The following is a 22,806-nucleotide window of genomic DNA, read 5'->3' on the forward strand; positions in this document are numbered from 1 at the left end:
GTCAACCCAACAGCTACTTTCGGAGATACCTGTAATGTACCTTTATAGTCACCCAGTTACGTTGTGACGTTTGGTACACCCAAGGCATTCTTACGGTATCCGGGAGTTACACGATCTCATGGTCGAAGGAAGAGATACTTGACACTTGCAAAGCTCTAGCAAAACGAACTACACGATCTTTTATGCTATGCTTAGGATTGGGTCTTGTCCATCACATCATTCTCCTAATAATGTGATCCCGTTATCAATGACATCCAATGTCCATAGTCAGGAAACCATGACTATCTGTTGATCACAACGAGCTGGTCAACTAGAGGCTTACCAGGGACATTGTGTGGTCTAAGTATTCACACGTGTATTACGATTTCCGGATAATACAGTTATAGCATGAATAAAAGACAATTATCATGAACAATGAAATATAATAATACTTTTATTATTGCCTCTAGGGCATATTTCCAACAGTCTCCCACTTGCACTAGAGTCACCAATCTAGTTACATTGTGATGAATCGAACACCCATAGAGTTCTGGTGTTGATCATGTTTTGCACGCGAGAGAGGTTTAGTCAGCGGATCTGCGACATTCAGATCCGTGTGCACTTTGCAAATCTCTATGTCTCCATCTTGAACATTTTCACGGATGGAGTTGAAACGACGCTTGATGTGCCTGGTCTTCTTGTGAAACCTGGGCTCCTTGGCGAGGGCAATAGCTCCAGTGTTGTCACAGAAGAGTTTGATCGGCCCCGACGCATTGGGTATGACTCCTAGGTCGGTGATGAACTCCTTCACCCAAATCGCTTCATGTGCTGCCTCCGAGGCTGCCATGTACTCCGCTTCACACGTAGATCCCGCCACAATGCTCTGCTTGCAGCTGCACCAGCTTACTGCTCCACCATTCAACATATACACGTATCCGGTTTGTGACTTAGAGTCATCCAGATCTGAGTCGAAGCTAGCGTCGACGTAACCCTTTACGACGAGCTCTTCGTCTCCTCCATAAACGAGAAACATGTCCTTCGTCCTTTTCAGGTACTTCAGGATATTCTTGACCGTTGTCCAGTGTTCCTTGCCGGGATTACTTTGGTATCTTGCTACCAAACTTACGGCAAGGTTTACATCGGGTCTGGTACACAGCATGGCATACATAATACATCCTATGGCTGAAGCATAGGGGATGACACTCATCTCTTCTTTATCTTTTGCCGTGGTCGGTGACTGAGCTGAGCTCAGTCTCATACCTTGTAACATAGGCAAGAACCCCTTCTTGGACTGATCCATTCTGAATCTCTTCAAAATCTTATCAAGGTATGTGCTTTGTGAAAGACCTATGAGGCGTCTCGATCTATCTCTATAGATCTTGATGCCTAATATATAAGCAGCTTCTCCAAGATCCTTCATTGAAAAACACTTATTCAAGTAGGCCTTAATGCTGTCCAGAAATTCTATATTATTTCCCATCAGGAGTATGTCATCTACATATAATATGAGAAATGCTACAGAGCTCCCACTCACTTTCTTGTAAACGCAGGCTTCTCCATAAGTCTGCATAAACCCAAACGCTTTGATCATCTCATCAAAGCGAATGTTCCAACTCCGAGATGCTTGCACCAGTCCATAAATGGATCGCTGGAGCTTGCATACTTTGTTAGCGTTCCGAGGATCGACAAAACCTTCCGGCTGCATCATATACAGTTCTTCCTTAAGATGTCCGTTAAGGAATGCTGTTTTGACGTCCATCTGCCATATCTCATAATCATAGTATGCGGCAATTGCTAACATGATTCGGACGGACTTTAGCTTTGCTACGGGAGAGAATGTCTCGTCGTAGTCAATCCCTTGAACCTGTCGATAACCCTTAGCGACAAGTCGAGCTTTATAGATGGTAACATTACCATCCGCGTCCGTCTTCTTCTTAAAGATCCATTTGTTTTCTATCGCTTGCCGATCATCGGGCAAGTCTGTCAAAGTCCATACTTTGTTTTCATACATGGATTCTATCTCGGATTTCATGGCTTCAAGCCATTTGTTGGAATCCAGGCCCGCCATTGCTTCTTCATAGTTCGAAGGTTCATTATTGTCTAACAACATGATTTCCAGGACAGGGTTGTCGTACCACTCTGGTGCGGAACGTGTCCTTGTGGACCTACGAAGTTCAGCAGTAACTTGATCCGAAGTACCTTGATCATTATCATGGTTTTCCTCTTCAGTTGGTGTGGGCATCACAGGAACGGTTTCCTGTGCTGCGTCACTATCCCGCTCAAGAGGTAGTACTTCATCGAGTTCTACTTTCCTCCCACTTACTTCTTTCGAGAGAAACTCTTTTTCCAGAAAGCATCCGTTCTTGGCAACAAAGATCTTGCCTTCGGATCTTAAGTAGAAGGTATACCCTACAGTTTCCTTAGGGTATCCTATGAATACGCATTTTTCCGACTTGGGTTCGAGCTTTTCAGGTTGAAGTTTCTTGACATAAGCTTCGCATCCCCAAACTTTTAGAAACGACAGCTTAGGTTTCTTTCCAAACCATAATTCATACGGTGTCGTCTCAACGAATTTAGACGGTGCCCTATTTAAAGTGAATGTAGCTGTCTCTAGAGCGTATCCCCAAAATGATAACGGTAAATCGGTAAGAGACATCATAGACCGCACCATATCCAATAGAGTGTGATTACGACGTTCGGACACACCGTTTCGCTGAGGTGTTCCAGGCGGCGTGAGCTGTGAAACGATTCCACATTTCTTTAAGTGTGTACCAAATTCGTGACTTAAGTATTCTCCTCCACGATCTGATTGTAAGAATTTTATCTTTCGGTCACGTTGATTCTCCACCTCATTCTGAAATTCCTTGAACTTTTGAAAGGTCTCAGACTTGTGTTTCATTAAGTAGACATACCCATATCTACTCAAGTCATCTGTGAGAGTGAGAACATAACGATATCCTCCGCGAGCCTCAACGCTCATTGGACCGCACACATCGGTATGTATGATTTCCAACAAGTTGGTTGCTCGTTCCATTGTTCCGGAGAACGGAGTCTTGGTCATTTTGCCCAAGAGGCATGGTTCGCATGTGTCAAACGATTCATAATCAAGAGACTCTAAAAGTCCATCGGCATGGAGCTTCTTCATGCGCTTGACACCAATGTGACCAAGGCGGCAGTGCCACAAGTATGTGGGACTATCGTTATCAACTTTAAATCTTTTGGCATCTACACTATGAACATGTGTAATATTACGCTCGAGATTCATTAAGAATAAACCATTGACCATCGGAGCATGACCATAAAACATATCTCTCATATAAATCGAACAACCATTATTCTCAGACTTAAATGAGTAGCCATCTCGTATTAAACGAGATCCTGATACAATGTTCATGCTCAAACTTGGCACTAAATAACAATTATTAAGGTTCAAAACTAATCTCGTAGGTAAATGTAGAGGCAGCGTGCCGACGGCGATCACATCGACTCTGGAACCATTCCCGACGCGCATCGTCACCTCGTCCTTTGCCAGTCTCCGTTTATTCCGCAGCTCCTGCTGTGAGTTACAAATATGAGCAACGGCACCGGTATCAAATACCCAGGAGTTACTACGATTACTGGTAAGGTACACATCAATCACATGTATATCAAATATACCTTTGGTGTTGCCGGCCTTCTTATCCGCTAAGTATTTGGGGCAGTTCCGCTTCCAGTGACCCTTCCCCTTGCAATAAAAGCACTCAGTCTCAGGTTTGGGTCCATTCTTTGACTTCTTCCCGGTAACTGGCTTACCAGGCGCGGCAACATCTTTGCCGTCCTTCTTGAAGTTCTTCTTACCCTTGCCCTTCTTGAACTTAGTGGTCTTATTGACCATCAACACTTGATGTTCTTTCTTGATTTCAGCCTCTGCTGACTTCAGCATCGAGAACACTTCAGGAATGGTCTTTTCCATCCCCTGCATGTTGTAGTTCATCACAAAGCTCTTGTAGCTTGGTGGGAGCGACTGGAGGATTCTGTCAATGACCGCCTCATCTGGGAGGTTAATGTTCAGCTGGGTCATACGGTTGTGCAACCCAGACATCTTCAGGATGTGCTCACTGACAGAACTGTTTTCCTCCATCTTACAACTGTAGAACTTGTCGGAGACATCATATCTCTCGACCTGGGCATGAGCTTGGAAAACTAGTTTCAGCTCTTCGAACATCTCATATGCTCCGTGATGCTCAAAATGTTTTTGGAGCCCCGGTTCTAAGCTGTAAAGCATGCCGCACTGAACGAGGGAGTAATCATCAGCACGAGACTGCCAAGCATTCATAATGTCTTGGTTCTCTGGGACGGGAGCGTCACCTAGCGGTCCTTCTAGGACATATTGTTTCCTGGCAGCTATGAGGATGATCCTCAGGTTCCGGACCCAGTCCGTATAGTTGCTGCCATCATCTTTCAGCTTGGTTTTCTCTAGGAACGCGTTGAAGTTCATGTTGACATTAGCGTTGGCCATTGATCTACAAGACATATTTGCAAAGGTTTTAGACTAAGTTCATGATAATAAAGTTCTAATCAAATTATGAACTCCCACTTAGATTAGACATCCCTCTAGTCATCTAAGTGTTACACGATCCGAGTCGGCTAGGCCGTGTCCGATCATCACGTGAGACGGACTAGTCATCGTCGGTGAACATTCTCATGTTGATCGTATCTTCCATACGACTCGTGTTCGACCTTTCAGTCTCCGTGTTCCGAGGCCATGTCTGCACATGCTAGGCTCGTCAAGTTAACCCTAAGTGTTTTCGCTGTGTAAAACTGTCTTACACCCGTTGTATGTGAACGTAAGAATCCATCACACCCGATCATCACGTGGTGCTTAGAAGCGACGAACTGTAGCAACGGTGCACAGTTAGGGGAGAACACTTCTTGAAATTTTATAAGGGATCATCTTATTTACTACCGTCGTCCTAAGTAAACAAGATGCATAATACATAATAAACATCACATGCAATTATATAGTTGTGACATGATATGGCCAATATCATATAGCTCCATTGATCTTCATCTTCGGGGCTCCATGATCATCTTGTCACCGGCTTGACACCATGATCTCCATCATCATGATCTTCATCATCGTGTCTTCATGAAGTTGTCACGCCAACGACTACTTGTACTTCTATGACTAACGTTTAGCAATAAAGTAAAGTAGTTTACATGACGTTATTCAATGACACGCAGGTCATACAAAAAATAATGACAACTCCTATGGCTCCTGCCGGTTGTCATACTCATCGACATGCAAGTCGTGAATCCTATTACAAAGAACATGATCTCATACATCACAATTCATCATTCATCACAACTTCTGGCCATATCACATCACATGATCAATCGCTGCAAAAACAAGTTAGACGTCCTCTAACTGTTGTTGCATCTTTTACGTGGCTGCAATTGGGTTCTAGCAAGAACGTTTTCTTACCTACGAATTACCACAACGTGATTTTGTAAACTTCTATTTACCCTTCATAAGGGCCCTGTTCATCGATTCCGCTCCAACTAAGGTGGGAGAGACAGACACCCGCCAGCCACCTTATGCAACTAGTGCATGTCAGTCGGTGGAACCGGTCTCACGTAAGCGTACGTGTAAGGTTGGTCCGGGCCGCTTCATCCCACAATACCGTTGAGCAAGAAAAGACTAGTAGAGGCAAGTAAGATGACAAAATCCACGCCCACAACAAAATTGTGTTCTACTCGTGCAAAGAGAACTACGCATAGACCTAGCTCATGATGCCACTGTTGGGGAACGTTGCAGAAAATTAAAATTTTTCCTACGGTTTCACCAAGACCCATCTATGAGTTCATCTAAGCAACGAGTCAAGGGAGAGAGTTTGCATCTACATACCACTTGTAGATCGCGTGCGGAAGCTTGCAAGGTGATGATGTAGTCGTACTCGACGTGATCCAAATCACCGATGACCAGCGCCGAACGGACGGCACCTCCGCGTTCAACACACGTACGGGACGGGAGACGTCTCCTCCTTCTTGATCTAGCAAGGGGGAAGGAGAGGTTGATGAAGATCCAGCAGCACGACGGCGTGGTGGTGGATGCAGGGCGTCACAGCAGCAGGGCTTCGCCGAGACTACGAGGGAGAGACGTAACGGGGGGAGATGGAGGCGCCAGGGGCTGGTGTATGAAGTCCCTCCTCTCCCCCACTATATATAGGGGTGCCAGGGGGGCGCCGGCCCTAGTAGATGATATCTACTAGGGGGGCGGCGGCCTAGGGGAGGTTTCCCTCCCCCCCAAGGCACCTAGGGGTGCCTTCCACCACTAGGACTCCTCCTAGGGGGAAACCCTAGGCGCATGGGCCTATAGGGGCTGGTTCCCTTGGCCCATGAAGGCCAAGGCGCACCCCCTACAGCCCATGTGGCCCCCCGGGACAGGTGGCCCCACCCGGTGGACCCCCGGGACCCTTCCGGTGGTCCCGGTACAATACCGATAACCCCGAAACTTGTCCCGATGCCCGAAATAGCACTTCCTATATATAATTCTTTACCTCCAGACCATTCCGGAACTCCTTGTGACGTCCGAGATCTCATCCGGGACTCCGAACAACATTCGGGTTTCTGCATATACATATCTTCATAACCCTAGCGTCACCGAACCTTAAGTGTGTAGACCCTACGGGTTCGGGAGACATGCAGACATGACCGAGACGCTCTCAGTCAATAACCATCAGCGGGATCTGGATACCCATGATGGCTCCCACATGCTCCTCGATGTTGTCATCGGATGAACCACTATGTCGAGGATTCGATCAAACCCTGTATGCAATTCCCTTTGTCAATCGGTACGTTACTTGCTCGAGACTCGATCGTCGGTATCCCAATACCTTGTTCAGTCTCGTTACCGGCAAGTCACTTTACTCGTACCGTAATGCATGATCCCGTGTCCAACACCTTGGTCACATTGAGCTCATTATGATGATGCATTACCGAGTGGGCCCAGAGATACCTCTCCGTCATACGGAGTGACAAATCCCAGTCTCGATCCGTGTCAACCCAACAGCTACTTTCGGAGATACCTGTAATGCACCTTTATAGTCACCCAGTTACGTTGTGACATTTGATACACCCAAGGCACTTCTACGGTATCCGGGAGTTACACGATCTCATGGTCTAAGGAAGAGATACTTGACATTGACAAAGCTCTAGCAATACGAACTACACGATCTTTTATGCTATGCTTAGGATTGGGTCTTGTCCATCACATCATTCTCCTAATGATGTGATCCCGTTATCAACGACATCCAATGTCCATAGTCAGGAAACCATGACTATCTGTTGATCACAACAAGCTGGTCAACTAGAGGCTTACCAGGGACATATTGTGGTCTAAGTATTCACACGTGTATTACGATTTCCGGATAATACAGTTATAGCATGAATAAAAGACAATTATCATGAACAATGAAATATAATAATACTTTTATTATTGCCTCTAGGGCATATTTCCAACAGTGATGTGTGTTCTTCTTGCTTGATTATGTAGACCCATTTGTTCTTCAAAATTTTCTTACCTTTGGGCAACTTCACCAACTCATAAGTATTCTTATGCAAGGAATTCATCTCTTCTTGCATAGCATTTTCCACTCCTTGTGCTCATCTTCCATTGCATATGCAAAGCATTCAGGTTCTGAATCGTCAGATAATAACACCACGTATTGATCTGAGGGATACCTGCTGGAAGGAATTCGACCCTTGTTGGATCTTCTGAGTGGAGCAGCTGGTGGACTTTCTGGTGCTGGTGCTTCCTGCTAATCCGGATCATCAACTTCAGCATCATACTCTTGTTGCTGCTGCTGGGGAGCATCTTCTTCACCTCCACCACCATGTACATCTTCTGCATCTGCTTCAACTTGCACGGGAGCTGGAGCTGTAGGAACTGGGTCAGAATCAATCATGTCTTGCTGCTGCTGAGGAGGAACCTACCCTTTTGTCTTCACAATATCCTTAATTGTTTGGTCTTCAACAAACACAACATCATGGCTTCTCACAACTTTCCTTGCTATAGGGTCAAACAGCTTGTAGCCATACTCATCACCACCATAGCCAAGAAAGATACACTGCCATGTCTTCGAATCAAGCTTTGACCTTTCATCTTGAGGAATATGAACAAAGGTCTTGCACCCAAAAATCTTCAGGTGGTCATATGAGACGTCCTTGTCACACTAGACCCTATTAGGAACATCTCCCCGCAAAGGATAACTTGGTGAGAGATTAATAAGATAAACTGCAGTCATCAAAGCCTCACCCCAAAAGTGTTTGCGTAGCTTTGCACTTGACAACAAGCATCTAACTCTCTCCACAATTGTCCTGTTCATCCTCTCAGCAAGACCATTCAGCTATGGTGACTTCGAGGGAGTAAATTGATGCCTAATACCTTACTGCTTGCAATATACATCAAATGGCCCAATGTACTCTTCTCCATTATCAGTGTGAATGCACTTGATCTGCTTCTTAGTTTCTCTCTCAACCGAGGCTTGGAATTGCTTGAATACACCTAGTACTTGATCTTTGGTCTTTAAAGTGAAGGCCCAAACTTTTCTGGAAAAGTCATCAATAAAAGTCACAAAGTACTTAGCACCACCAAGAGATCTTACCAACATTTTGCAAACATTGGAGTGTATCAAGTCCAGCTTCTCAGGATTCTTGTGAGGAGGTGGAGTCTTGAAGGCAACTCGGTGTTGCTTCCCTACTAGACAATCTGAACATTTCTTGATGTGAACTCCTTTCACACCCTTCAACAATTTTTCTTCACTAGCACTGTCATCCCCTTCTCACTCATGTGCCCAAGTCTCTTGTGCCATAGAGCATAATGATCATCCTTCTCTAGTGCATTGACAGAAGCACTAAAGAGCTTAGCATGAACATGATACAACACCGAGACCATTTTACCTCTTGCAACAATCATGTTGCCTTTGGTGAGCTTGTACTGCCCTTTTTCAAAACTGCTCAAGTAATCATCTCCATCAAGCAAACCAACCGAGATAATATTGAGACGAAGTGCCTCGACATACCTCACAGATTTGAGGACTAACCTTGTACCATTTGCGGTCTCCAAATGCACATCTCCTTTTCTAATGATGGCTACTTTGTCATTGTTTCCCATCTTCACAACACCAAAATCACCTGATATATAGTTAGTGAAGAGCTCTCGGCGAGATGTAGCATGAATGGTAGCACCGCTGTCCGGTATCCAAACCATCTCGTCACCATCCACAAGGTTGGCGGTTTCATCAGAAACAACAATGATCTTCTCCTCAACAGTGGAACCAAATCTACCCTCGTTTTCTTCATGCATAACAAGCATGATGTCCTCTTCTACTGCGGTAACTCGGTTGCCCTCTATGTCACTATCACTGTCAACTTGCTTCTGATCTTGCTTCTTCTTTTTCTTTTTGTCTTTCTTCCACTTGTCACATTGCCACTTAATGTGGCCCTTCTGATGGCAGTGATGACACTCATAATCAGCATACTTACTTTTTGATTTGCTCCTACCTCTTTCTGCCCCTTTACCTGGACCTCTGCTCTTACTTCTCCCCCTGGACTGAGTGACCAACATCTCTGAATGTGAGGAAAAACTAGCTTCAGCCACCTTTCTGAACTCTACATTTAGTACCCTGGTTTTCACAAGATTCCAAGTGACAACTCCATTAGGTGTTGAATTGCAAACCGTGACCTTAAAAGTCTCCCAGCTGTCCGGTAATGAGCCTAGTAGCAGCAAACCTCTCACTTCATCTTCGAATGTTATTCACATTGAAGAAAGATGATTTATAATGCCTTGGAATGTATTCACATGATCTGCAATTAGAATGCCCTCTTTGTACCTCAAGCACATCAATTGTTTGATCAAGAACATCTTGTTTGTACCTTCTTTCCGGGCAAACAACTCTTTCAATTTCTGCCATAAGGTGTGTGCATGTGTCTCATCAATGATATGGTTCAAAACATTGCCATCGACCCATTGCCGGATGAACCCACAAGCTTGGCGATGAAGTACCTTCCACTGACCTTCCTCAATGCCCTCCGGCATCTTAGTGGAGAACACTGGCTTCCAGTATTATTTAACATACAACAAGTCCTTCATCTTGCCCTTCCATGCTTGATAATTTGTAGCATTCAACGATATCATCCTGCTGGTATTCACTTTCATCTTTCACCACAAGAAACTCAATACTTTGTACAAGCAAACCAAGACTCTAATACCACTTTGTTGGGGCTGGACAGCAACAATGCGTTGAACAAATTCACCGACACGGTAAATATGCACACTACACATCCCCCTCCACTTGTAATGAACTTTGAGGACAGCTTCAACCAACAAGTAAGCAGCGGAATAACACAAACAACATGCACATGTGACACATGATTTAACGTGGAAAAACCTCCTCATCTTGAGGAGTAAAAAACCACGGCTGTGGACCGACCGGTCCATGCAACTTCACTATGAGAATGATGAGTACAAAGTCTTCTCTAGAACCTCTAGAGAGATTTACAACACACTCTCCACGTTGCCAACCGGCAACAGCAACAACAACCACAAGAGGCAAGATTTCAGCAAAGCTGAGTTTACACAACTTCTGTATCCTTCAGTGTTTTACAAATTGCTTTTAAACCGCTCAACCAAACAGCATCAAATTTGGCATACAAGTAGACACATGAGTTCTTGACATCCCCTCTAAATTTCAGCTCAGTCGGACATCATTTGCCTACCCAAACTGTTCGTCTCTTAAAACTACTCTGTTCTGAAACTGCAGCAGTCAGAACTGACAAAACCACTCTCAAATCTGATACTCCACTGACCCAATCCTCAAACCAGCTAACCAGATCGAAGTACTCAAAGTAAGGAACGAGCTCACCAAGTTTGGGGTCAATCGAAACATGTTTGAGCCTCCAATCACCAGCTTGAACATTGTCTAGTCATATGCATCAAATCTGGACAGAACCTCTGCTTCTACTTCTTCCTCTCTCTCAGGTTGTGTTTTCTCTTGTGTGTTCTCTCTCTCACTCTCACGAATGACAACCGCCATCAGCAGGGGTGTAGTGGCTAGGGTTTTCTCCTTGCTTCACTTCACTTGAAAGCATTCTCAACCATTGAATGCAGCGAGGATCAACGGCTTATATGTGTTGGACTTATGGGCTGATGTTGGGCTGCCAACACACCTCCATGTGGAGAGACTTAGCCCAACACATGCATTAACATAACTCCATATATATTGCACGTATTAGGCACTGATAGAGTGCACCGAGCTGTCATTACATGTTTTACACGTCCACATAAACATTGACTAAACGGCCAACAGGGGAGAACCATACCCATGCAGCGCCTCCTCCTCAACGGCCGTCTCGCCGCCGTTATTTCAGTTCTTCCTAGTAGCACTGCGCGCTACACATCGAACACACGCACACACAGTACATAGGTTGCATGCATGTTGCACCATCTCGTGCATGCAATCCAATACAAGTATATATAGAAAACCCATACGGATTAGTAATTGACCGCCGACTGGTACGCAGAGCCGGCCTTCCACCCGAGGGGGATGACGTTGCTGGCGACGAGCTTCTTGCCAGAGCTGGACGTGAGGCGGAGGGAGAGCGGCGCCTGCAGGGCCGACCCGGCGTTGAGCTTCCAGACAGCGCCCCACGAGTGCTGCATGGGCTCCCATGCCGCCGCGGCACCGCTCTGCATGAGGTCGACGGCCGAGAGGTCCCCGTCGCCGTTCTGGTACTGGATGAGCACGGCGAAGTAGTTCGGGTTCGAGCCGGCGTCCACGATGAAGGTTAGCTTCACTCCAGCCCAGTTGCACTGCACGCTGTAAATCACATGCGGAGTAATGAAAAACCAGTTATTACCACGGAGGATCATCAAGGACACAGCTCGATCGATGCATCGCAGTTATGCATGGAAAACAGTACATGTGCCGGCCCGTGGTCTATCTATGGTGACAAAGGTAATAATCATTAGGTGTGTTCCAACGGTGCGTGAGGTGCATGTGGCGTGTAGCACCCTGGCCGTTTCAAGCGGGGCAGTGTTAGAGTGTGCGCTGATGCGGGCGTACCGGGTGAACTGGATTTGGAGGACGCCGGCAGCACGCAGCTGGTCGGCCTGGCCGGGCTTCGCCATGGCACCGAACGCCGTCCCGCTCAGGTCGAAGTGCGGCTCTTCCAAGCAAGGGCCGCCGGGGCACTGGTCCGTGATGACGACCGTCACCGGGCTGCTCGAGCACGCGGCGTTACCCGTGCATTTCACCTAGATTAACACGTTACGTACGACAAAAGGTCACAAACCACACATGCATGCGAGACCTGGTATAGTTTTCAGTCTGTTTCATAGGGGACACTGATCGTGCACCTGGTAGCAAGATCCACAGCCCAAGCCAGAGGCGTAGAGGGAAGGGCCGCCGGCGGCGATCATGGACGAAAACGGTGGCTGGTCGACGGCACCCTTGTACCCGCACGCCCCACCTGTATATGTATGTAAATTAGAACGGTACATATGATGCTAAACCGTGAACTATGATCGATGCTAGCTTGACTACATACTTTTTTCATCAAAGATTCTAGCTTAACTTATCATACATCAGTTTGGGAAGTATGCATACCATCACTCCCGGCGCCATTAGCAGCGCCATACCATGTCGCGCCGGCATTAGACCAACTGGCGAGCTTGCGGTGAAACTCAACGGATGCGCAAGGGTGGATAACCGCCGCGAGAACCACAATGGCAATGAAGGAGGGCAGGAGCTGGAGCTTGGAAGCCATGGCTAAAGTTGCTACGAGTCGTGGGCTTTGCAAGTTTAGTGAGGCTTGCAAGTTGCTATGAGGAATGGTGTGTGTTATGTTGGGCGTATGGATGTGCTCTATTTATAGGCAGCAAAGCGGTGGCCTGTGGCTCCGTGAGCATCCACATGCATGCATGCAGACGGATCTCAGTGCCTCCGTTGGATTGTGGCACATGGCTAAAGTCAACATGTTATGTCCATTTGAAATGCAATTAGCTACATATTTACTTAACTGGCACGTACCTAGAAACCTAGCTAGCGGTAGTAGTACATAGGGCGGGTACTTTGTGTGGAGCTCACTTGTTCGATCCTTAATTCGATCGATCGGGACCATATCAAATTGGCACTTGCAAGCCTCACTAAACTTAATCTGACTTTTTGTTCTGTATTAGATGTACTTCCTCCATTCCAAAATAGAAGACCTAATTTTATACTAACTTTAATACAAAATTAATATAAATTTGAGTCATCTATTTTGGAACCTGAGGGAGTAATAGATAGCCAGTGAAATGAGTAAATAACCATAGGCTGGAACCAGTTTTTGGTTAGCGTGCATGCACTCCAACGTGATTTAAAGTTCATACAACACCCATTCATGTCAATCTCAAATCTACAGTGTTCTAAATTTATTTCAGTGATACCCACGTACACAATACAACCCCGGGGAATTTGTAGTACCGCTTTGCTCTGTTCTGAGATGATAGAAGCGGCAGTTATTGCCCGTCGGTGAGGCCAGATCCCGACCCCTCTTCGTCCGCTGCTTCGACGGCTGCTGGAGAGGGGTGGGATGGTGTTTCCATTCCTGTTGTTCCACTGATTTAGGGCTTCGTTTTCGTTTAGTAGTACCAATTTGGTGAGATTGATGTTGCATCGAATAATGTGGCCTCGGCCTCTTTCTCACCACGGCGATCTTCTTTTCGGCGACGCCTGAGCCGATGGTCTCGTCTGCTTGCCGTTCGTTCGGACTGATAGGCCTTATGTTTCTTGTGTCTGGATGTTGTCGTCTCTCATAGCGGCACCGATAAGTGGGACAGATTGATGCTGGTATAGGGTTGGTGGTCCGACGACTGCAGATTTGGCGTTCTTCTCCGTCAACGGCGGCGAAATGCGTTAGATCTGAATCCAGGTTGGCATGTGGAACATTCTCGGTCGACACGTCACATCGTCAAGCGCCTATTCTACAGGTCTGGTCTTCGGCTCACAATGCCTACAAGGCTATGGCGTTGGCCTGGATTTTGATTTGCTGGTGCTCTGCCTCTTTCCCCGGTGTGCGTCTCAACAGCGCGGGTGGTTGACGGCTATTGCAGATTTGGTTGTTTGCAGAGGCTCCAATAGATTTATTTGTAAAAAAATTATGTGGAGTTCTTTCTGCAAAGTTTTCTAGACATCTGTCATGTCCCGTTTATTCTGATAGTTTGTACTAGTATGTTTTATTGATTAATATAAGGGAGCTGCTAGGCGTCGGCCGGCGGATTTTTTAAAAGATCCGCTGCCTCGCGAGTCGTCGAATCTAACACAGATCTAGCAGGGTGAATTTCTTTTCTCAACTTTTCAACAAAGGCCTTGTTGCGAAAACATTTGTAACAGAGATTGTGTTGCAGAATTTTTGTGTAACTAAGGTTGTGTTGCAGAATTTTTTTGCAACTGAGGTTGTGTTGCAGATTTTTTTTACAACAAAGGTGTTGTTGCGGATATTTTTTTTTGCAATAGAGGTTTTGGTGCAATTTTTTTTGCAACAACGGTCTTGTTGCACATTTGTTTTTTGCAACATCAGTGATGTTGTAGAAGTGGGCGGAGGTCATCTTCTTCATCACCCGGCAGCAGCAGGAGTGGGTGGCGCCGATCAAGGAGAGGGAGGAGGAGAGAGGGTTGGTGGTGGTGGAGGCGGCCGACGACCGCGACGGCAGAGCGCGTGCTCGCTAGCGTCAACGACGTCACGGCTGGATGAAGAAGAGAAGAGGGAGGAGGAGAGAGGGTTGATGGTGGTGGAGGCGACCGACGACCACGACGGTGGAGCGTGTGCTCGCCGGCGGCCGACAACCGCGACGGCGGAGCGCGTGCTCGCCGGCGTTAGCAGGGGTGCTTGACGGTGGCGCGACGGGGTGCTCACCAACGACAACGGTGGCGCATCGGGGTGCTTTGGAGGAGCACGGTCGGTGGCTGCTATCGAGGGGATTTAGATTTAGATCCCGCAACAGATCAGTTGTTGCGGTGGGAGAAATCGCAACAACAACTCAGTTGTAAAAACTAGTCTAGGTAATACATTGCTTGTCGTGGAATTGTCACGGCAGATGTCCTAGTGTGAGGACTTAGTTGTGGAGCCATCGCAATAAGCTAAGTTTAAAGGGGTTAATCACGACAAAGGAAACGAAGAGTTTATACTGTTTCGGCCCCTTACAATGAAGGTAAAAACCTAGTCCAGTTTGTAGATAGTATTGCTAGGGTTTCGATGAGCAGGGAGCGAATATGCTTGACCCGGCTCTCGAGCTGTTGTTTCTTGTCCTAAGAGCAACTCTAGCAGACCCCGCATCCGGCGCAAATCCGCATAATTCCGGCGATTATACGGGCTCGGACCATTTTTCTGGCCAGACCAGAGCCCGCATCGGTGTCCGGCCCGTAATTTTTTTTGCCGCAGCCCACAAACGCAACCCCTGAGCCACTATAACTGCAGGTTTGCGGGGCAGATGCGGGTCGAAACCCTATCCTCCCGCCGCCGCGTTCCCCTCCAATTCCCCACCGCGCCGCTCGATTTCTCGCCGTCGGCGAGCCTTGGACCACCATGGCCGACTCGGGGGATGAGGCGGAGCGCCGCCGCCGTGTCAGATTTGACGCGGCGCGCAAGCGGTGGGCGCGTCGGTGTCTCAACCAGGGTGTCCGGCCGCCGCCGACATTCAACCGGCGCGAGCTCGACGAGTTCGAGCTCGAGCGCGCCCGTTGCGGCCGCGCCTCCTCCGGCAACTGGTCCGCGGGGAGCTCATCCGGCCACGGGTCCATGGGGTGCTCATCCGCGGGCGCATCGAGCTCACGGCGCGTTCCGGTGAAGAGGGGGCTCGAGGAGGCCGTGCCCGATGCGCCGCCGCGCCGAGGCGTCATCGGACCCGATGACTACCTCCCACCGGGGCAGGAGGAGCTCCTCGAGCGTGTCGTCATCGAGCGGTCGGCGAGGGATCAGGAGGAGATGGAAGAGCGCATCCGGAGCGAGCTCGAGTACGAGCAGCTCTTCCTTAAGACGGGCCTCACGGCATCGCAGGCGCACGCATCGAAGGAGGCCGACCTGCGCGTGATGAAGGAGGAGCAGGCGAAGCTCTTCGTCGACCTCGACTCCGACTCCTCCGACTCCGACTGATCGCCGCCGGTGGACAGCTACCGCAGGAGCTTCGATAAGCTCAATTTTGTTGCTGTGGTGTGGTAGCGTAGGCCCTATCTAGCATATCTAACCTTTATGTATGTATGTGGCGTGTATGAACTTATTATGCGAAGAATAACCATCTATGCGAGCGAGCTCCGGCGAGCTGTTGCTTAAATTTCTCGCGCGAAACAACTTTTTTTAAAATTTAGGGGTTTGTTTACGGTTTCTAGTCTGCCGCCGTAAATTTCGGCCTGTGTAACCGCCCCCGTTCGACCTACAAACACATTTTACTGGTCGGCAAAATGCGGGGTCTGCTAGAGTTGCTTTAAGCCGCCGCTAGGTCGTCCCCTTATATACACGGGTTGACGCCCTAGTGGGCTACAGAGTCCTAGCCGGCTTATACAACGTGTCCGGTTCGATGACCTTTCTTACATGTCTTACAATACAAGTTTACATACATGGCGGTTTATATCTATGGGTCTTAAGCCGTCTTCGGATCTGGGCCCTCTACCAAGCCTATCTATGAACCGCCATATAATCTTGGGTTTCATTGTGATGAATCGTCATAGAGATAACCCGGCCCCTTTTGGACGGGTCATACCTAATAGTTATATCCCCAACATTGCTTTTAGCCATCTCATTAAAATCTGATCCAACCTGCCGCCTTACCCAAAATCCACGCGCGCGTATCCATCAGCCGCCGCCGAATCCTGTTCGCGTCAACTCCCCACGATCATCGCTCCTCCGTCCGTTGCCCCGATCGGACGGAAGCCTCCTGCGGACCCGCTCCCGGCCGCCGCCGCCCCCGCAGTCCGGCAGGCCCCCTGCATGCGGCGAGCAGCAGAAGGCGTGATTCCGTGCAGCTCTGCCGCCCCGATCCCCTCCCCGTGGACGCCATCCCGTCTCCGCGCGCCCCAGAGTCTCACGTTAGGCCGGCCGGCCGGGATATCCGAGCGCCGGCCACATGCGCGCTGCTGCACGTACTGTGGTTCGCGCGCGACGTTTCATGGATCGTGTGGAGTTAGCTTGCACGGGTCGTGGTGGTCGTAATAAGTGCGCAGGCTGTTCAGTACTGTGATCAGGTCAAAAAACTAGGAGATTTATCCCGGTAACACGGAACGGCACCTAACGTGATGTTGTATCACCGGCTCTGCTTTGTATATCTCCCTCCTGGCGGCCCGTACACGGTTGTGTTTCCTTTCTTTTCATTCTTCTTTTTTTCCTTTTAGTTTTTTAGGGATATTTTTTTTCTTTTGAGGAATGATCGACTCTTTACTCATAGAGCTTCAGCTTATTAGGGTGTTTCGCTTAAACCTTTTTATTTCGATTTTGCCTGGGTTTTTCACTCTCTTGGTTCTTTGGGTTTACCCGTTTGTTTTGTTTTGCCGATTTTTTCTGTTTTTTAAATGGTACGTGTTTCTAGCGTGCGTTGTAGCCCCGCGATGAAGCATCATTGTGTTCCCATCAGGAAGCACATATGCATTATGCAAGGACAACAAAGGCACTAAATGTTCTAAGTAGGGGAGAGCAGCTATGCTCTGCCGTGAAGCACACAGGGCACTACATAGGGGAGTAAAAAGTACATTACATGTGGAATACAAATGCGCTAGATGTGGAAAGTACAACTACACTATCATTAGGGAGTGCATTTTATTATGGAGGAGAGCACACGTTTACTACAATGTAACACCCCAGGAAGGAGGAGAGGGAAAGGGGATCCAGATCGGGGGATGAGGGAGAGAGTGACTTGGAGAGGAAGAAGGAGGATAGATTGCAGAGGAAGGATTTGGGTACAGAAATGTCTACGCACGCATACCCCTCACGGCCACAGGCGGCCACCCTTTTACGCACACACATGCAGCCACTTGGCTGGCCAGCTGGCTGGGCCCACCTGTCAGCTCTAGGACACACTAACCCGCTGGTTAGGTGTGACATTCCTCCCTCCTTAAGACAGTGCATCGCCCTCTTCGCCTTTAACGTCATCGCCAGCGTCTTCTTCCTCCCAGAGCTCCGCAGAAGGAAAGCGCTGACGAAGAACATCGTAGTTCTCCCACGTCGTTGGTGCGGAGTCCCCAACTCCCCATTGTACCTTGATCTGTACCACGGGCGCTTTCCCCAGCTTCATCATGCGCCGGTCCAGGACGCGTGTGGGAGAGAGACCGGTGGTGGAGAGGTCGGGCACCTTGGGCAGCTCACTGTACACCGGCGTGAAGTCCGGTGTGAATGGCTTCAACTGCGAGACGTGGAAGACGGGGTGGATCTGGCTCTCTAGTGGCAGGTCGAGCTTGTACGCAAGTGAGCCGATCTTCTCGATGATCTTGTAGGGCCCGAAGAACTTGAACGCGAGCTTGGCGCACGGGCGATTGACCATCGAGCGCTGCGCGTAGGGCTGGAGCTTGAGCAGCACTTGTTCCCCTGCCTGGAAGTGGCGCTCGGTGCGATTGCGGTCCGCATTCTTCTTGAATCGACGCTGCGCGCGCTCCAGCTGGGCGCGTATGTGCGCGTTGTGCGCCGCCCAGTCCATCTCTTCGCCGGCGGCTGTCGACGCCTCCCAGGACGCCATTGCGCCCAGATTGGCTTCTTTGCCGTAGAGGGCCTTGAAGGGCGTACCCTGAAGAGAAGCGTGGAATGTGGAGTTGTACCAAAACTCTGCCATGGGCAGCCAGCGGCGCCATTTGTGCGGCGAGTCGTGGACCGCGCAACGGAGATACATCTCCATGCACTGGTTTACGCGCTCACTCTGGCCGTCCGTCTAGGGGTGGTAGGCCGTCGAGTAGAGTAGTTTGGTACCGGCTCCGGCGAGGAGCTCGCGCCAGAGGTGACTGGTGAAGATCTTGTCGCGGTCGGAGACGATGGAGGAGGGGATGCCGTGCAGCTTCACCACATTGTCCCAGAACGCCCGCGCCACTTGCGTGGCGTTGAATGGGTGGCGGAGAGGGACGAAGTGCGCGAACTTGGTGAAGTGGTCGACGACCACCATGATCGTGTCGCAGCCCTCCGAGCGCGGCACGCCCTCGACGAAGTCCATGGTCAGGTCCTCCCAGGGCGCGGCCGGAATTGGCAGCGGGGCCAACAGCCCCGGCGACTTGACGTGCTCATGCTTGGCCTGCTGGCACACCGCACACTGCTGCACGAACTCGTCGATGTCGCTCGTGAGGCCGCGCCAGTTGAAGTGTTTGCGCACGCGCTGGTAGGTGGCGGTGCTGCCAGAATGGCCTCCCACGGCGCTGCAGTGCAGCACGGCGATGAGCTTGGTGCGCAGAGCAGCATTGGCACCGATCCAGAGGCGCCCTTGGCGTCGGATAGTGCCACGGTAGAGCTCGTAGCCGTGCTCGTCGGGGCTGTGCAGGGCGAGCTGCTGCAGCCGCTCTTGTGCGTCCGCATCGGTGGCGTAGGAGTTGATCACCTCCTGCATCCACGCTTGCTGGCACGCCGAGAGCGCGGCCACCTCGAATTGCTTGCCCACGCGGGAGAGCGCGTCTGCGGCGCCATTGTCCAGCCCGCGTCTGTACTGGAAGCGAAACTGGAGTCCCACAAGCTTCGCCATGGCCTTGCGCTGAAGCTCTGTTTCCAGGTGCTGTTCCCTAAGGTTGCAGAGGGATTTGTGGTCCGTGATGATGTCGAAGGGGCCGCGCTGCAAGTACTGGCGCCACTTGTCGACGGCCATCATCACGGCGAGGAACTCTTTCTCGTAGGTGGAGAGCTTCTGGTTGCGCACGCCCAGCACCTTGCTGAAGTAGGCCACCGGGTGGCCATCTTGCGCCAGCAATGCGCCAACGCCCGTGTCGCAGGCGTCCGTCTCGATCATGAACGGGCGCTCGAAGTTGGGCAGCGCCAGGACCGGCGTGGTGACCATGGCGCTCTTGAGCATGTCGAATGCAGTTTGCGCCTGCTCGGTCCAGGAGAAGCCCTTCTTGGTGAGCAGCTGCGTGAGCGGCTTGGCGATGACGCCGTAGTGCGGCACGAATTTTCTGTAATAGCCGGTGAGGCCCAGAAACCCGCGCAGCTCCGTGGTGTTCGTTGGTGTTGGCCACTGCTCCATGGCCTGCGTCTTCTCCTTGTCCGTGGCCACGCCCTCTTTGGAGATCACATGGCCGAGGTAGTCGATGTGGTTGCAGGCGAACGTGCACTTGGATTCTTTGACGTACAGCTGGTGCGCTCGGAGCAGCTCGAAGACGATGCGCAGGTGCTCCAAGTGTTCCTCCATCGTCTTGCTGAAGACCAAGATGTCATCCAAGAATATGATGACGAACTTGCGGACATACTTATCGAAGATGGCGTTCATCAGACACTGAAAAGTGGCAGGTGCATTCGTAAGGCCGAACGGCATGACCCTGAACTGGAAATGCCCATGATGTGTCTTGAACGCTGTCTTGGACTCGTCTTCCTCCCGCATCCGGATCTGATGGTAGCCCGCCCGCAAGTCCAGTTTGGAAAACACCGCTGCGCCGGCCAGCTCGTCCAGTAGCTCATCGATGATGGGGAGGGAAAATTTGTTCTTGACCGTGGCATCGTTGAGGCGACGGTAGTCGACGTAGAATCGCCAGGTGCCGTCCTTCTTCTTCACGAGCAACACTGGCGCGGTGTAGCGACTGACGCTGTGCGTGATCACGCCGGAATCCAGCATCTCCTTGATCTGCCGCTCGATCTCGTCCTTCTGGAGCGGCGAGTAGCGGTACGGGCGCGTGTTCGCGGGGACCGCGCCCTCCACCAGTGTGACGGCGTGGTCGTACTGGCGATAGGGAGGGAGCCCTTGCGGTGCCGCAAACACGTCGGCGAATTCCTCGAGTAGGTCTGCCAGTGGTGTTTGACTTGGGCCTTTGCGAACCTGGCGCGCTCGAGGGCCACAGCTGTCCACCATGGCCATGGCCCAGACATCGTTGCCGGCGATCATCTTGCGCAGCTCCTCGGGACTGACTGCCTTGAGCGTCGTAGCCGGTTTGGTTGGGACACCGCGGAGCGTGACCTCTTCGCCGTCATGCAGAAACTTCACCCAGTTGTCTTGCCAGTGACATGTCCTGGGGCTGTGCTGGGCGAGCCAGTCCATGCCTAGAATGCCGTCGTACGCGCCGATCTCCAGCTCGCGCATGGGTGTCTCGAAGGTGTGGCCCTGCATCCACCATTTGAGGCCAGGCACGATGCGGTTGCAGGTGAGTTTGTCACCATTGGCCACGCGCACCTCGGTCGGCGGCAATTCCTTCGTGGCGAGACCGAGGCGATCCACGAATGCCTTGTTGACGAAACTGTGGGTGCTTCCCAAGTCAAGCAGCAGGAGCATGACCTGGTTCCCCACCAATGACCGCAACCTGATCGTCGCCGCCGAATCCGTGCCGTCAAGCGCCTGCGACGAGAGCAGACAACACTCTGGTGCGTCCGCGGCCAAGGCAGGGGGTTGCGCCACCGGGCCCGGTTCGTCGAGCAGTTGCAGGGCATGGATGGTGTCGTCCGAGAGCACCTCCCCGTGGTCTCCCACGTTGATCGTGAGCAGTTGCGCGGGCTGGGCGCAACGATGCTCTCTGGAGTAGCGGTCGCCGCACTTGAAATAGAGGTTGTTCGCGCGACGAAAATCGCATAGTTGCCGCTCCCGCGCGTACTCGTCTCCTTGGGCGCGAACGGGCGCGGCCGCGGCGCGCTGTGGCGGTGCCGCTGCGGTTGTTGTTGGTGGTGGTCGGCCCGCGGGTGTGATGCGGGGTCGCGCGCGGGTCATGCCCAACTCTTCCTCTTGGATGCGCGCGAGCACCGAGGCACGCGTGATGCTTGAGGGTGCCTGGAGGCGCACCGGGGCACGCAGCTCGTCCTTCAGGCCAAGGAGGAACTGCGTCACGAAGAATTTGGTGTTGATCGACGGATCGAGCGCGAGCAAGTGGTACATCTGCTCGTCGAACGCGGCGGGATACTCGGCGACTGTGCCTGTTTGGTGGAGCTGGAGCAGCTTGTGCATCACCACCTCAAATTCGTCGGCGCCGAACTCCTCCAGAATCGCCGACGTGAAGACGTCCCATGTGATGTTGCGATGCGTCTGGCGGAACGCTTGAAGCCAGTGCGCCGCCTAGCCGTCGATGTAGAGCGCCGTGGTGGCGATCCACTGGTGGGCATCCACTTTGTAGAGCTCGAAGTAGGCGAGGCAGCGATCCAGCCACAAGTATGGCGCCGTGCCGTCGAACTTGGGAAAATCGTGCTTCGGGGGCTTGTGGTAGTCGTTTTTGTGTTAGCCCGTCGGAGACGCGGTCGGCGCGGCGACAAATCCGCCCTGTGGTGGCACGGGAAGGAGAGATGGGCGGTGGTCGCCCAGGGCACGCGTGCAAAGACGACGGGCGTGCCGGATCTGGGACGGGGCGCGACGACGGGGGCGGAGGAGGAGGGGCGGTGGAGGTTGCTGCTGTTGTTGCGCGTGCTGGTGAGGATGCGTGGTGACCGAGCCTGACGAAGAAGCCGGTCCCTCCACCGTCTTGCGCGTGAGGTCAAGGTCCGCCTGGGTCAGATCAAGCCGCCGCGAGAGGCCGCGCATCTCCTGCGAGATCTGCGCGTGGAAGGCGGCCTGGAGCTCGATCTGTTTCTCGTGCGCTAACTTCTGGTCATCGATTTTGGCGAGCAGCGTCTCCAGCATCTTGGTGATGTTGGTGTTCCCCTCGTCCATGGCGGCGAGAACTT

General features: G+C 50.9%; 1 protein-coding gene across 1 annotated transcript; it reads right to left on the reverse strand.

Moving 5' to 3' along the window:
- Positions 1 to 11,512: 11,512 nt before the first annotated feature.
- LOC119351833 (expansin-B15-like) lies at positions 11,513 to 12,831 on the reverse strand. Its single transcript, XM_037618626.1, has 4 exons — positions 12,627 to 12,831; positions 12,377 to 12,489; positions 12,084 to 12,274; positions 11,513 to 11,837 (listed from the first exon to the last, which is right to left on the reverse strand). Exons 1-4 carry the CDS (start codon positions 12,784 to 12,786, stop codon positions 11,513 to 11,515), a joined length of 789 nt encoding a protein of 262 aa, XP_037474523.1. The 5' UTR covers positions 12,787 to 12,831.
- Between the last annotated feature and the right edge of the window lie 9,975 nt (positions 12,832 to 22,806).

The sequence above is a fragment of the Triticum dicoccoides genome, chromosome 2A (assembly GCF_002162155.2).
Source record: "Triticum dicoccoides isolate Atlit2015 ecotype Zavitan chromosome 2A, WEW_v2.0, whole genome shotgun sequence".
NCBI lineage: Eukaryota > Viridiplantae > Streptophyta > Magnoliopsida > Poales > Poaceae > Triticum > Triticum dicoccoides.

What these genes read in the sequence shown, in the direction of transcription:
- LOC119351833 (XM_037618626.1), bottom strand. Translation starts at nt 12,786, where the DNA reads ATGGCTTCCAAGCTCCAGCTCCTGCCCTCCTTCATTGCCATTGTGGTT. An exon ending in TAATGGCGCCGGGAGTGATG is followed by an intron (nt 12,490 to 12,626) that starts GTATGCATACTT and finishes ATACATATACAG; the next exon opens with GTGGGGCGTGCGGGTACAAG. An exon ending in GCTGTGGATCTTGCTACCAG is followed by an intron (nt 12,275 to 12,376) that starts GTGCACGATCAG and finishes GTGTTAATCTAG; the next exon opens with GTGAAATGCACGGGTAACGC.